We start from the raw sequence: 17,023 nt of genomic DNA on the forward strand, positions 1-17,023 counted from the left end.
GTGTGTGTGTGTGTGTGTGTGTGAGGATGTCAGTGTGAGTGAGAGTGTACTGTAGTATGAGTTTGTGTTCAAGTTGTGTTCCTTTGTAGGCTGCAATCAGACAGAAGGGTCCATTTTGCTGTGTGTATGTGCTAGTTTCTATCAGACAGAAATGCCAATTGTGTGTGCATCCATGCAATTCCTCTGTGGACGCAGCCACTGTGTGCATTGCCGCCAGTGTGTATGTTCGCTGCGTAAAGCGCAGAGTGGGGGGATTGAACGGCAGAGATGGAGACACAGATAGAGAGAGTGAAAAAAACCATAAATAATTGATGATAGATACCGCCTTGCATCTGCCGCCTGCTGCCATTGAGTTTGTTCAAAGTAGATATTGATGCGGGGTCTTGCTAAAACAAAGCGTAACCACCCCTCCATTCTGACCTCATTATCCCATTAGAAGAGCAATAATGCATTGCTTTTAAAAAAAATGACATCCTATGAAATAGATGGAAATGTTTCCACCTCAGATCATTTGCCAGATCTGCTGAATATTTATTTTTGGCCATATTATTTAAAACAGTAAAGGAAAAAAGCAACCTATTCCTAGTTGTAATATGGGTTAGACAAAAAAGGGTCCAAATGGGACTGTTAATTAATTGAATATTGGCTTATTAGTGCGGAACGCATGTGAAGTTTCTCAGGCTTATTTCTGCGCTGGTTACGCATATCGGTCAAAAACAAGTGAGTTAGGCTGTTTGGAGAGCCTCAATATGAGATTGACTTTAATGTGTTTAAGTTTTGCTCTCTCCCTCCCTCCACAGGCCTATTTTCTCTCAGTTTGCCTCATTAAATCTTTGTGGAAATTCTCCAGCTCTTGTGGAAGAGACTTTCTTTTGATTAGGCTATAAACAAATGGAGGAGTTGGTTGACATCTCCCAAGACTGTGGCCCTCTTTTGTTTTGCTGGTGCACTGTTGCTGCCCCCCTCCCTACTCTGACAGGACTCGAGTACTATTCCCCAAAGCCTTTATTCTCGCTCATTTTCTTTTTTTTTCCCTCACCCAACTCCAACCCCTCCTCCCCCTCTGCCTTTGTTAAAGACGGCCCCTCAACCACTCCCCCCACCTCTCTCTCTCTCTCTTGCACTATCTCACTCGCTCTCTCATTATGCGCTCATCCGTTCTGCTGGCTGAGGGCTGAGAGAGGAGCGCTCAGGAGGAGAGTGTTTGGGAAACCAGCGACACGCCGCTGCTGTTTTCTCCAGAAGGGGAAAAAAAACGAAATGTCAGGAGCTGCTTTTCCTTTTGGCAACGCTCCTTCTCATTCCCGTTTACTTCCCCTGTCTCTGTACATACCGTGTCTGTCCGATGACTTCTCTCTTTGACTCACTCCAACCCTGCTTCTTCAGCTGGCTGAGTGCGCTGACACTGGGACCACTACCTGCTGCCTGGGGATTAAGCGCGCTATGAATACCCGGAGCCTGATTTGTTGTTTTGGCTGCCAGTGAATGTTGGAACCCCACTGAGGAGAAGCTGGTGCAATAAATCGTTGCGTCCAGGACACTGGGAGCGCCTCTGGAGTAAGACAACCCAGTGAAAAAGGGACTGGATGCTTGAGGAAGCACATAAAAGAGAGACGACAAACCAGAGAAAGAAAGGAAAGACTGGACAAGTTCTTTCCTGAAAGGAAAAAAAATAGAGGGAGCTAAATCAACCTAAGCCTTACAAGGATCAGGACGCAATGAGAACCTTTTCCTCTCATTATTTGGTTGGGATTCCCTGTCAGGAGGCTGACACAAGGGAAGAAAGCCCAACAAATCTCCGCCTCGAGCTTCTTGGTTGATTTCTGATCACACACAGGTTTTTCTCCCTTTCTTTCCATGAGTGTATTCATTTAGAGTCTCTCTGTGTTGTGCTGCTCATCCGTAGCTGCTTGGGATAGAAGACAGCTCTGCACTGACAGGCTGAGTGGGGATTGCGATCGTTCTCCTCTCCCAACTTTTTGTCCCTTCTCCGCCACTTCTTCTGACCTGCTTACGGCCCCAGCCAACCAAAAGAGTGGGGGGCAGCTGCTTACCCACTCCATGAGACCGGCCGGGAATAAAGGTTATTGAACCGAGGAGCAGTGGCAGGCGCGCAGGAGAAAAGGGGAGGAAAAACAAACCTTCTCCGTGAACCCAAGAGCATATGGTTTGGCGAGAGGCAGCCAGCTGCTTTCCGGCCATCCTGCTAATCACGCTACAACAGATACAAGTTGCTCTAGTGACGGTGTCAGGTTCGGACGGATCTTACGTGCCCTGGTCGTATATCTCTTGACCGTGACACAAGCTCCCAGATCATAAACCAAAGGAGCCAGTCCGGTGGATACAAAGAAGCAGTTGTGTTGCGTTAGAGGCACGTTGGGCAAATCATTGCTCAGGAGAACAGCGAACCCTCATTGCCCTAACAGGCAACAGCCACAGGGATCCTAAAAAAGATGCTCGGATCTCACCTCTTAGGGAAATACTTGTGACACGTGTTGTTGGTGAGCAGCAGACTTTGGCTGGGTTTGTAAAGGCTTTTGATGAGGAAGACCCCTTTCACGTCCATCTAATTACCAGTCAGGGTCTCTGGAAAGAAAGGAGGGGATTCCTTTTGTGGATTTACTGCTGATCTACTTGGAAGTTTTCCGTGTGGATATTTGACAGTCCAAGACACCCACATCCTAACACACACATTTCTGACTTAGGTGCATCTCAGGCACATTTATGCCAAAAGCGCACTGACACACATTTACAAACACACTATCACCACCCACTTAAATCCACACACACGTTCGCACTGTAAGTATAAACCACTTCACAGCACACACATACGCACAGTGAAAGCCCATTAGTTTGTCTTTTTCCTAGCGGGCACAGCAGAATGGAGGTCGTGTGGACAGGTGGGGGGCTGTAGCAGTCCAACATCCCTGTCCTCCCTGTCTGTCCTCTTTCTCCAAATGGATGTTATTATCTCTAAAAATGTGTTGCTTGGAAACCGCTGAAAGCTTGCTGCTGCGATTCTCTGACAGAAACAGTCACCGGGTCTCTGCAACGGTGCACAGCTGGAACCGCAGCTGAAATACAAACCATTACGCATATTTTTTTGCTTTTTATTTTATCTTCATCTTCATCCTCTGCCCTAACCCCACCGCCATCATTTTTTCCAACGGGTCTTTGGGCACCCCTCGTCGCCCTCCTCGTCCCATCATCTCCTCCACCCTGGAGGGGAGGGGGTCATTGGAGTGGAGCATGAGTGGGTGCCACTATCCCTCGCCACCACCACCGGAGCAGGACCGTAGGTACCAGCACAAGGTGTCACTGGTGGTGCGCTACTTCATGATCCCCTGCAACATCTGTCTGATCCTGCTGGCCACATCTACACTGGGCTTCGCCGTGCTCCTGTTCCTCAACAACTGTACGTTGGTTTGACAGAAACACACAACTTTACTGTCTGTAGTGCAGTCTACTATACTCTGTTCTACTGCACTGTCATAGCATATAAATGTATGGGTCACTGCTTGGAAATAGAATGCTTACCAAAAAACCCAATTCAAAGTATTGGCTCAGACTTTCAGACAGAATTTAGCTGGAAAGAAATTATTTTGCGTTTCACATTCCTGCATATTTTTTGCATGAAATGTCCTTGTTGAAACAAATACTGCCCCAAAACCGGGCTCACTTTACCTCTCATGACAGCCTTATCTGCACTTGAAGTAGGGACATCAGGACAGCTAAAGTCACAGCCCCCCTTTCCTTGATTCTGTGTCTGCAGGCTTGTGAAATGGCTTCATATCTCCTCTCCAAAGACTTGGCATTTGCTTTGAACTGCGGGATGAAGTATTAAATGGCGATTAAATGCCTTTGGAGGATGAAAATTTGTCTTTTGGCCTGGAAAGCCCCAACCCCTCCCGTCATATTGAAACTACAGTGGCTCATTAAGAGGCGAAGGCATTATCTTTGTGTGTCTTAGTTACCGGTCTATCTAAACTGTTAGATAGTGGGCATCACAGTAGATTCTTGGGTAAAAGAGTTCTCTGAGAGCAGTTCTAACAGGAAAGGTAATTGCTTTAGTTTTAGTCTTTTGTTAACCCCTCTGCTCGGTATCATTTGAGATTTTTCAATACTGGTTCCAATGTGGTGAGTACAACAACAATTTTAGATGGTGCTTCTACTCAGTATTGAAATGCTCAATCCTATGCATGCCAGGTTTAGCCTAATAGTGTAGCCAATAGTTTGCCTTCACAACATGACATTCACCGTCCACCTGAGCACAATATGCTACCTTTTTCTCACATCACCAACAGCTCACCTTCAGCTGTTCTCTTTTACTATTTGCCTTGTGTTAACACTGACTTATTCATTCTCCTCACTCTCTCACAGACTTATACAAGTCTATTTCTGAGTACGTTGCCAGTTTAGTCTGTGTTTGGTCTGTGTTAAAGTTGAAATTCCTCTCACCTCTCCAGAATGAGCTTTACAAGACTCACATAATCACTTACTGTAGGATGTTGTAATAAGTAAATAAGTAGAGAAAGCACAGTCTTAGCAGTCATTTACATGGTGCCAAATTCGGGTTAGTGGTATTTGAGAGGTTCTGTTAATACTCTTCGGCCATGGTTGTTGTTCCATGTCAACCCTTTTCTCTGATTTCTCTTAGTCTGTTATCAGGCTGTTGACTTTTCGGCCAAGTGCAAGGCAAAGTCCCCATAGCCTAAAGGATGCTACTGCATTAGATGCACCTCTTTGCATTTCTCAAAGAGTCTGTCTTTCTATCATCATTGTAAGTCTTTCCTTCTCATTCTAATTGGTGGATTCAGGTGAGAAGGAGGAGGGTGGTTCATTTGTAACCTTGCCATGTTACCGAGTCAATTTCATCCAGACAGATTCTATTAGATTTAATACAAACTCAGTTAAAGCGGACCAATCTTCACCTCTCAGATGACCGAGTGAAAAGAAATGAGCACTGGAGAATCTGATGGAGTGAAAGAGGCTCTATTACGCCGCCAAGAGCCCTCGCCATGCGGCCACAAGGACAGCTGGATAGGATAGTGATAGCGCTCATAGCAGTGACGTGTGTGTGGTGGGAGGAGGGGTGTGAGAGGAGTCATGCAACCTCATTCGCAATTTCTGTTGTCACCATATGAGCTGAAGCAAGGCCGCACACACACACACACACACACACACACACACACACACAAACACACAGAGTTTGTAACCCCCCCCCACCCCCCACCCCAAAATCCTAGCGCTTGCCAACAGAGCCCACACACAGACACACTCGTTTTATCATTCTGTGCAACTATACATCAGCCACACCAAAGGGGAAGGTGACACACATACAAAGATACATGCACACACACATCTTCCTGCACATGGCTAAATGTCACAGTCAGGCACATATTGATTTGTTGAAGATATAGGGTGAATGATGGCCATGTTTTGACATTCACACAGGCACGTGAATTCAAGCAGGCTTTGCCAGCTGCACAGGGAGATGGGAAAGGCTGATATGTTTATGGAAAGACCTTATCTTGTCCTTTCATTATGGAAATGTGAAGAAGTCATTTAGCTTCTCCCGCCATCTCGGCTCACTTTGTACGCCACCTTCTCTGTCAGACTCTTTCTGATTTGCCTTGTGCGACAATATGCCTGTGTGTGTGTATGTTTGTTTGTGTGTGTTCAGACATAGTTACGCATGCCAGGCAAGAAGTACAGCCTGTGTGGATGTCTGGTTTTGTGTATGTTTGTGTGTGCTCCTTTACACACTTAGCAGAATTTCTATATTTTCCTCATGCCAATTCCTGTTCCCCTCATTTTATATGTTTTCTTGAAATCCCCCCCAGATGGAAATCAGTTACCGTCATGACTGACTGGGAAACAGCTTCAGCAGACACTTCATTATTCACCTCTAGCACCAGCCTCGCCTCTCCCCTCTCCTCATTTTTCTTCTCTCTCTCTCTCTCTCTCTCTCTCTCTCTCTCTCTCTCTCTCTCTCTCATTCTCTCTCTCTCTCGCTCTCTCTCCCCCGAAGCCCCGGCTGTTGACAAGCAATTTTAAGTGAGCCTAAATTTAAAACTCAGCTGTGTCTTGGGACGCCGACGGGTATCGCAGAAGTCCTGAGAAAGGCTTCTGCTCAGTGTTTGACGGGGACCCGGAAAAATGTGTTAGCGGGGTAATTGATGTGATGTGTTTTATCTTCCTCATTATCCCTCACAGTACAGAGACATCGGAGAGATGGCTGGGTGGCTGCACATCCTTTCCTTTCTGTGTGTGTTGCTGTGTTTGTTCAGCGCAGGCAGCTCTGACAACTCACCGGGGCTCTGCTTACTGAGTCAGACAGCCTAGTTGACTGCGAGAGTGCAGATGGTGGTTTGGTTGGATTGTGCTTGGTACTCCAGTGCCTCGGTACACCGTGACCAGTGTGTCATGATGGCCTTTGATGAGCACACCATGTCTGTAAGACGCTGTTCATTTGTTGAAGTCCCCTGGTGATTAAAGAGACAGACACCAAAATCCTCCCAGTAGATTAGTACTAACTGATCGTTATTTTTGTGGTATTGGTACATATGTTGTCTATTTTTACCTGATGCCAGTCTCCTTACTTTGCTTATAGCTTTGCATCCTCCACTGCCTTATGCCTATAACGTTTGTATGCTCTTTGCATAATTATCAATCAGTGGAAAATGAATCTATTACAAATTGAATAGGTGATCAATAATTTAATGAACAAAAACCCAAAGTTGCTTTTCTCCGCTTTCTGTTGTAAATTGAATATGTTTTGGTTTCAGACTGTTAGTCGGACAGTATAAGCAATTTGAAAACATCCCCTAAGGATCTGGGAAATTTACTTTTTGTTATTTTTTGGGCATTTTGTAGTGTAAAACAATGAGTTGTAAAATCGGAAAGTAATCATCAGATTAAGCTACAATAACAATAAGTGTTGGTTGAAGCCCTAATTCTGTTGTTGCTTGGTTTTTGTTTTGTCACTAACAACATCCCCTATTTCCCTGCTGAAAACAACTACAAGCTCTTCATCCACCTCCATTACATAAAGTGTTATTGATCTATTTTACAATGCTTGGTCAAGATTTTCTTCATTTTATAGCATCAAGGTTTCAAAATGGCAAAGGACTCAGGTTTCATGATTATTCCACTGAGTGTTACTCCACACTCAGTCATTTGACACCACAGCTCGTTTTATGGTTCCCACAAACTGACAAGCCTTATGTCATCGTCTGCTGGGTGTTGACCTGGAGAGTAGCATGATGTCATTTGATATATTAAGGGAAAAAAAACCTGATTTATTCTGCATGTGGTTGCTGGGGAGGTGGGGGTTGGGCACTGAGAAAGTTTACACTGATGTCACCAAATTTTAAATCTTGTCTCGCACTTTTCAGCCCGAAACAAAAACAGAGCCCTTCCTCTGTGTTCTCAATTCTCATATGCCCTTGTAATATCAAAAGTCATGCGGTGTGGTTTGGGATGTGAAGACCATAGAAAACAATGAATGACTAAACAAAGATGGTGCCGGTATCGCTGAAATGTACTCCTGTCGATTAGTTCTGCTGCGCTCCTGCAGGGCTCAATCGCTGCATTAGAATGTGTTAGATAGAAAAGCCAAGCCTGTAGACAGAATGTGTCTCTTTTTTGTAGCAACTCAATTACTTGCCCTTTACCCCTGGGAAGTCTCTGAATGTACCCAAAACTAAAAACCTATTTCTCTCTCTTTTTTCTTTTATCTCTTTCAGACAAACCTCCTCACTTCACACCAGCTCAGCCTCCTGATGGTAAGTCCTCTGCGGTTTTTCTCTGCTTGCCTTCGTTGACCACTGCTGTTTTTGGGGTATACCTATGAATAATGACCTTGGACAGCGGATCCCCCTCTTTGAAGTGGGCCGCCGTCTGTGCGATACGCCAGACTTGGCTGCTACGCTTTTTGTTTCTACACTGTTGGTATGGCAGGCACGTGGCCAGGTCTGCTCAGGGCTTTGATGTGAGAAGGATCTTTTGATGACTTCATTTGATCTGCTCCGCTCGGCTAGTTGGGCTGATGTTCAATACCTGTTACCACAGCAGCAGTCACATCCTTCTGATAGGGTCTAATAGGATAATAACCAGCCTTTCCCTGGGTATTCTACATCACGTGAAGCTGCTGGGGGTCTGTAGGCCAGGGGCACAGAGCAGCACCATTACCTTGCCTTGTTATCCACATGTTCTCATCCCGTCCCACACAAATAAATCTTTGCAATGGGTGCTGCATTGTTTCCATTGTTTTCTGGCCCAGTAACATAAGCTGTTAATTAAAAAAGCAACAATTTATTTCGAAAATGGTGGATCTCTGCAAGCTTTAATTGGAGGAAAACAGCTGGTTTTCAAGCTGCTATCATGAATATTTATCAGAGGCAGCACAGTGAGACAGTGTTTGATAGACTTTGGTGTTGTATTTTATTTTATTTTTTACTGCACTGACAGACAGCCAGGGATGGACTCCTACTAGTTCTGAAGGTGATGTGCCATCCTGCTTGTGTGCAGGCTACAAAGCCAGAGGTTTGGAGAAAGAAAACACAAGGAAAAATATTTTCTAATGATCCCAGCCGTCCAGCTGATGCCGGGGACAAAAGGCCACAGTGGGGGCTTGCTGAATCTGTTTCTGATAATTGTTCAATCACTCGCCCCATAGGCCAGTTTGTTTGGAAAAGCGGTTTGCGAAAGATGTCAGCCTAAAAAATGTATCAAATTAGAGGCAGTTTATGATGAATGCGATTGTCTGGCGGAGTCGGGACAATAGGCTGTTCTCTGTCAATGTGAAATGGCTGTGGTGTTTGGCTTCAACAAATAATTGTGCTTGATTGGAGCATTTCTCAACTCGGCCTCAGCTCAACACCTGAGGAGTGTGGGAGATGTCAATTTTTTCCCCCTTTGTGTCTCATATCACAAAACACTGGTGATTCAATTGCAACCGGCACAGTTTACCGCAGCTATTTGTTTTTATTTTAATGAAAGATGAAATTGACTTGACAAATTATTATATCTCACAGAGAGGTCTCTATTTGTCTGTTTTTGAAGCAAATATTGCCATAAAATTTTGCTCTCCACTGGGAAAATGAGAAACAGTATGCAGGCAGTGAAGCAGCCCATTTCTGTCTTCCATTGAATTTTCCCCTACAAAAGAAGCCCTGCTTATCGATTGAGCCACTCATTTCCCATGTATTAAAGTTTTTGCTGTCTGAGGGGCACAGTTTGTTTCTGCACTAGTCAACCGTTTAAAAGCTGCTGCTAGCCCTTAATTACATTTCCAATAGTTCTGTAGGCTTTCCATCAGCAGCCTATGCTGTTTTAATATGCCAAGCAAAACAAAAGGCAAAGTCTCCAATCAGCGGGGTAAGCCTGCCCTGTGGGATGCAGTTTCTCTGGGTCATTTAATGCTGGAGAGATTAGTGAGACAATTAGAGTTGGCCCAAATAAGACAGTAGGCCACTTTTTGGAGACGCATGGTTTTAGTAGTGGTGGAGGGGCGCTTTAGAAGCTACTCAAACCAGCAGAGGGCTAATATAGCTCTGCCATTTGTCAAATCTGCTCCAAAGAGCACAGGGCTTGTTCTTCTGAACTTGTCCTCAGTGCCAAGGACACTCTGCTCCCCAGTACTTCATTACAGGAAATCACAGACAAGATACCAAGGAGTCTGCATTTTTAAACAGCCTAATTTGTCTCTGAACTGCTGTTGATGAGACATCCTTATTAGCGCGAGGAGATTCTGCAGAAAGTAAAGGAATTTGTTCTGCAAATTAGAGTGAAAGGATCTTGGGACTCGCTGGGGGAAAATGCAGGTTCGGCACAACATAAGCAAAGCGCTCAGATGATATTTATGGTGTGCGCCACCCACAAATAGCTGACGAATCCTCCCCAATGAATGGCCTATAATCACCAGTCAGAAAAAAGTGACAAAAGTCACAAAGCGGCCTTTAATTAGGCTCTTTCTTTGAAAGCTCAAAGCAGCAGTTGCTTGGCTCAGGCCACACTCATTATTGCCTGTCGTCTCCGATAATAAGACAGTTGTTGGGTGTTTGGCCAAAGCTAGAAAGCTGAGAAAATTTGCTGCTTGAGAGATTAGTATTGGACTTTTGAAAGGGGGTCGACTTAGAGAAATGCATGCGGAATTAAGCTTTTGGCCCTCAGTTGTCAGTGTCTACATCCAGAGGTTTGTCCACTGGTTAAGGACATAGGAAGAAGGCAGTAGTAACCATCTCTGAATTAGTTTGGCTGATTTTTATTAGAGATCTAATTACCAAATTGAACATTTATGTATTTAGTTGTAAGTGAATGACAGACAAAGAATAGATTCACTTCTTGAATTCTGTCTCAAGGTCTGCAGGCTGAGAGGAAAATCAGGTGTATATGGCTCCCTGGAGGTATCCTTCATTTCATCCTATTACAGCCTTAGGTGACTGAACACTGGCCAAACTAGATCCAAAATAGGTCAGAGACTCAAAAGAAAGGAAGTATAATGGAGAAACACGTCAGACAGTTCAGGGGTCTTCTGTGACTGTAGCCGTCTCCAGCACAGCCTGCCTGGCGGGAGCCCATTTGGCGTGAATCCTTCAATTTCACATTTGTCACCGACAGTGCTCCCCAGAGGATGCTCCTCACTGACAGACAAAATAAACTCCTGGACTGAAATGTGATTTGATCTAAGACGGTGGGACGCCTGAAAAAAATTGCCAGCGGGCTCTCTTACACTTTGAGAACACTACCTCTTCCTAAAGAATTGACATAACTCTCTGTCAGCTCTGGGAGAATACAGTAACTAAGCACTTCACACCCATTACCCCCTCAGATAGGGGGAAACACACATACACACACACACACACACACACACACACAGACACACACACACACACACACACACACACACACAACCCTGTAATTTATTCTGCCTGAGCCTTTCCCTGTGTTCTTGACAGTAAGCCTGAGTCGGAGAGAGGCAGAATTAATTATGACTCCTCGGCCTATCTTAATTAAATCATTTCACATCATAGATTTCACACAACAGAGGCAAAATATCTACCTCATCTTTTAGCCGGGGCGGGGGTACTGGCTAAGAATGCCTCACATCAAGATATCAAAGGTACACTGTAAACTTGCCTCTCCAGGATTACGATTTCACAGAAGAGTTGTCATGTCCAGCTTTTAGAGAGAGAGAGCAGCTTGTTAGCTCACCATTTGTGGAGGCTGGTGGGGGAAAGCAGAGGGGCAGCCTTGACTTTATCAACGGAAAAGTTTGTTGCCCTTTGAAAGTACACAGAGCTTTCAAATTGCACAGCTGAACTCTGTATCCTCACCTTAGGCAGGGTAGCCTGTCTTGTTTTCATGTCCGCAGACTCTTTAGGTGAGTGTAAGTAGCATTTTTTTTCATAAACAAAGGTGAAAGGCATAGGAATTAGCCGAGTCCCGTCTACCCTCCTGTCTAACCATCCGTCTTTGACAGCATTCCCACTCAGGCTCGCCTCACCTCACCTCAGCTTATTGATCTACCAAAATAGGTTAGAGGCAATAGTCCAAAGAGAGAAAAACAAAAATATTAGCCAGAAAGGAGAAGACTGAGTGGGCCGGAGCTGTAAAGTGCAGCACTATTTGCTTTTTATTCTCCTATGACACGGAGTAATTATTGACACAGTTAGCAATGCAGGCTTGCTTTGATACGTCCCCTGGCTGTGGAGAAACCCCCACTGATTGTTGATGCAGGTTATTGCAGGACCTCGGACCTTGTAGGGATCAGCAGTTCTTTGATGTGGATGGACAGCACGCTGAGCTATCTGCGGCTGTGATCTGGAAGCTGTGAGCCTGCACCCCTGATAGCCATGTCTTATTTGCTGGCATTAGGCCTCTCCATTTTATAGAAGCGATACAGAGGTGTGATCTCTGAACTGGAGTATTGCAGTAGACGTATCAGCTTCAATTCATCTTTTTGAACGCCCTCTTGTTGCCAGATAAACGTTGCACAGGCGGCCACAAATTGCATGCAAATCAGTTTTGTAATATGTGTGTTTTAGTACAGGCTTTAGTGCACATTTCACTCATTAATATACCTCCACGCTGATGAAAGCTTCCTCTTATCTCGCGTCATAATCCCACAAATTCGTCCATTTTAGTGGAAGAAGATGTAGAAAAAACAAATAGCATTGAAAATAAAGCAAATTTCCACTATGCAGACTCTCTGAAATGAAATAGAAAGAATGACATTAATGGGATAAACAAACCCCATGGACAGTATGAATCCATGCGTGCTAATTAATAGTTTCTTTCTGCTTATCGAAGCCCTTATCGCTCAGCATGGTGATGCCGAGGGACGGTTGAAAGCCCACCCCCTCCCAGCTCTTTGTCACATATTGAAAGTAATTAGCGTGTAGAATGGCCTAATGTCGCTTTAAATGAGCTCTCTATGTTCTTCGCATGTTGACGGAGGCGGCGGACATTCAGCACCAGTGAAAGGCTGTGTCGTTCATTCCTTCTCATTAACACAGCAGCAAGTTATTTTAAATCGGGACTCAGTTGTCCTTCCACTTTGGGTTGTGATGGGCAGGCGCTAATTTAATTGTTGGGTGGCGATGTCAGGAAATAACCACACTGGGAAGTGTAACCAGTGAGACGAATTTCATTGTCAGGTTGTTAATTAGAGGAAAATAAGTGGCTTGCCGTGTCAACGTGTTGCTGAACAATATTACGCTGTGATATCCTGCTATTAGCCGAGTCCTGCATCACAGTCAGTGTTTTCCTTATTAAGAAGTGGAAGTTATTGGAGCGTTGTGCTGGGTGCTGACAATATCCACACTGTTGTTCACACAGATATTGTATATGTCTTAGTTTTCTGCAGAAGCAACGGTTGCTGTGAAAGTCAGACATCTGCAGTTCAGTGCTCTCTTGCTCGCTTTCGTTCTGTCAGACACACACACACACACACACACACACACACACACACACACACACTCTTACTCTCTCTTGAACATTTCACCCCTTGCTTCTTGTTTTTCTTCACTCAGGCAGTAACACTGTTTACAGATTTCAGTTGAACCTCAGGATGTGTGCACGAACACACATACACTCCAGGCGCGCACACACATAACCCCTGAACATCCGATTTTACAGTTTGTATCAACTTTTATCCGTGTCTGTGTGTGCGTATGTGCTTTGTGTTACTGTATGTGTGTGTGTGTTCCTCATACACAGGGAGGGCAGGAAGCAATCCATTCTGAACCTCCAACCCTCAACTTGACCCTTCACACACACACACACACACACACACACACACACACACACACACACACACACACACACAAACACAAAGGGTGGAATGAACCACTTGCCTCCCTCAAATTCTGAAATGTGAAGTGGAAGATGTTAGTTTGTTTATTTGTCTTCTGTACCATTCTTTTATTGCAGGTTGTCATGGCAACCAGGTGTGTAACTAGTTGCGGACCAGTCTATGGAGTCCCAGTAGAGCTCCATACTTCCATCCTTGTAAACTGTTTATTCATAATTCACTGCTCATATGGTTGCTCCATCTGCAGTGAGTAGGAAATCTCACCCACCCTGTTAGCACACACACACACACACACACACACACACACACATACGCACACACAGACACACACACACACACACATTCTGGTTGATGTCAGTGCTTCCTGGCCGGACAGATGAAAGGGGATGACGACAGCACACGTAGGCAAAGAGGTACTCACTGTGTGTGTGTGTGTGTGTGTGTGTGTGTTGACTATATGTGTTCCGCTCCACTGGACACAATTACAACACACTGACACATGGCCCAGCAGCATGTCATGACACTATTTACACCTGGTTAGCTTTTCTAACAATAAAGATACACACACACATATAGCATGCTGATCACTGCCCTCTGACTGAGCCTTAATGATAGCAGAGAGTGAAACAGAGGGCAGGAGACATTGAGACAAAGAGAGAAACAAAGAGAAAAAAAAGAAAAAAAAAGACTGCAAATCACTACTATTTGAATGTTCTTGTTTTCCCTCAGTGTAAAGGAACATATAGAAGTGCGGATAATATACAGTGTATAGCCGGGGGAGTTCACATATTATATGCTACAGTGTGACACTGAGCCAGCCAGGGGCATAGTTGAGGGTAAAGTCACATTAAACTGTTTACCTAACTGTCAAAGCCTGATATAATGTTTTTGCATGTCCAAGGGGCAGTTATATAGATCATATGTATGTGTATATGCAAGTTCTGGACTTGGTGAGTTTGGGTTTGCTGGCTTTGTCAGCAATTAGACCATGGTTTACTTATATGAGCACCTAGGCGCCACTGAGTCACGCCACAGAAATAAGAAAATAAATGACAGACTTTTAAGTGTTTTGGCTATAACACGAAGCAGACACACTAGAAAGACATAACCCTTTTCAGATATACACTTCACTCTGTATATTTTATTTATTTTACACATCATCTTCATTTTTAAGTAAGACCTTGAGTAATTTTTCCACAATAATTCTTCTCTGCCTACTCAGGACCTTGTAGCTCAGGGCTGAATACAAAGTCGAACTATAATGAGGCAGACGCTTATGTCTAAACTAAATAAGCCTCTTGTGCTAACATTTTAAGATATCATTGTAATAAATTTTATATTTAATAGTGATGCACAAATAACGTGTTTCAGAACCAAACAGAACCAAACAAAGAAGATTCAAAGATTTGTTTTGTTTTAGGATTTTCTTCCCTTGCGCCCCAAAAGGAAATCCATCTAACAAAACATTTATATACACAAACTGAATCTTCAGACCATTAGCCAAGCTGCCTTAAATTTTCTACTTTAACTGTTGTGGTGTCGCTACAGCAGCATTCAATCGTCAAGGATGAAACTAATGAGAAATTTTACTGGAAGAGCTATAGGGTGCTTACGCAACTCTTATACATTGCCCCCAACACTATAAAAGCCCTGAGAGACGCCCATGTGATCTTTACATTTTACACTGGGTGTCTGCGTACATGGAGGTTTTCCACAACCTCACTGTGCCGGTAGGTGCGAATGGCTCGCAGGCGTGGAAGATGAAGAAATTTACGTCACATGCACCCCCATGACTGCGGGGATATGAAAAATGTAATTTGGTCAGCAGCATTCAAGCTGCCAAGATAACCAGCCAATCAATTTACAAAATAAAATTCCTCACTAGGGGAGTCGTTGTGAGAACGCTCTTCTTTCCTATTGTAATTTTATTTTGCAACCAATCACTGTCCTCCAGCTGTGCTGCAACTGCGGTGAGGAGGAAAACAGCTACTATATTCAGGAGGATCATGATCTGTCTCTGTATCTATGTATCTGTCTGTCTGAGGAAATGGTTGACATGAGAAAAAATGATGTTTTGCGCAAATGAGGGAAATTCATTTTCCCCCAAGCCTGGCTTTCTGCTTGCATTGTTTTGTTCACTTCCCATGCATTTAACTCATCATTACATTACATCACCCTCAATTTTTTTAGACATACACCTCAGAGGTGTGTGTGTGTGTGTGTGTGTGTGTGTGAGAGTGTGTGAACGAGATAGAACAAACGTAGTGTGCTTTGTATTCCAACAACCTCACACATTTGCCTGTTTGCTCATTTCCATAATGAAAGAGGGAGAGAGAAATAGAAACAGAATGAAGAATGGATGACAATTTCAACAATTTAGCTGTTGTGTTTATTTTTTGAGAGAAAGAAAGAAAGAAGTTATTGTGTGTGGTTTTCTTGTGCGCAGCATGAACGTGTGTGTAGCTCTGTAATTTGGTTATTTGAACAGGTTTTATGCTGTGTGAATAGTAAGTTTCCAAATTCACACAATGTAATGAGCATAAAAACAGAAAGTCCTATAAAAAATGTCAAGGGTTTCTCGTAATAAGCCAACAGACAGGCTGGTGTGTGTGTGTGTGTGTGTGTCTGTATATCTGCCCAGCACTCGTTCAGGCGAGCTTGTTTTTCCACTGGAGTCCCATGTACCCCAGTACACTCTGTAACTCCATAATTAGGGGTTGGTGTGAATGAAGGCAAACACTGTGTGTGTGTGTGTGTGTGTGTGTGTGTGTGTGTGTGTGTGTGTGTGTGTGTGTGTGTGTGTGCGCTCGAGGAAAGTGCTGCATTTACTGTAAATGGATATTTGGTCCAGCCCTTTGTAAGGGTCAGGGTTAAGGGTTACACTGCAAACAATGCACATCATAAACAAGTTATTTTAGGAGCAGTTATTCAGTGCTTTTAGTAGATTTTCACATGCAAGACATTTTCTAAAAAGGATAAAAAGGCAGGAAGAATAACAAAAATACATTATATAACGTATGTAACTTCTTTATGAAATTTGAAATTATCTTTCAATCAATGGTAACCCAACTTGTAGAATCTACCAGGCAGGGGAGTTCTAATGCCACTGGTGCTATTGGTTGCATTATGGGAAATGAAGGTCTCATGATTTATGTAGCTTGGCTCATACTAGAGGCTAAAAGCCAGGATATATGCTTCAATTTTGACTAGTCATTTTTATAAATCCATCTCTTACGAGTGTTCCTCGACAATCAATACACCTGCCAGCACACACACACATATATCTAAACGCACCAGTTCAGATTTAAGTGTTTTATGTACGTGTCTAGACTGATATATGGTCGAATGGTTTGCGTATCAAATAACTGCAAAGCACAAAGCACTCAAATTCAGTCAGTCGTATACCCACATGCACTCGACATGTGCTTCACACATGTGGAATTTCATTGCAAGTGAGCTCATGTCTCACACACACACACACACACACACACACACACACACACACACACACACACACACACACACACACACACACACACACATATATGAAACAAGGCATCCAGTGTGAGTCCCTCCACATGTGATGCGTATTAGCTGTGACATTTCCCACTGGTGTCAGACAGCTCTCATCTCCCACAGCTGTCTCCTGTCACTACACTGCAAAAACTTCATTTTGCAGTAACAAGTCGGTTATTACTGAGACTT

At 43.9% G+C, this 17,023-nt stretch overlaps 1 protein-coding gene across 7 annotated transcripts in view; it reads left to right on the plus strand.

Annotated features, from left to right (window-relative positions):
- Window positions 1–17,023, plus strand: part of agrn (agrin) — a 245,088-nt gene that overhangs the window by 90,048 nt on the left and 138,017 nt on the right. For 5 of the 7 annotated variants that reach the window (XM_051426468.1, XM_051426470.1, XM_051426469.1 and 2 more), the window contains exon 3: window positions 7,749–7,787. In XM_051426468.1, the coding sequence (XP_051282428.1) occupies window positions 7,749–7,787 (39 nt within the window). Of the gene's footprint in view, window positions 1–1,146; window positions 3,416–7,748; window positions 7,788–17,023 lie in introns of those variants that run through there. The other 2 variants (XM_051426472.1, XM_051426474.1) reach the window with 2 other exon arrangements.

This window comes from Dicentrarchus labrax, unplaced genomic scaffold (assembly GCF_905237075.1).
Source record: "Dicentrarchus labrax unplaced genomic scaffold, dlabrax2021, whole genome shotgun sequence".
Classification (NCBI taxonomy): domain Eukaryota; kingdom Metazoa; phylum Chordata; class Actinopteri; family Moronidae; genus Dicentrarchus; species Dicentrarchus labrax.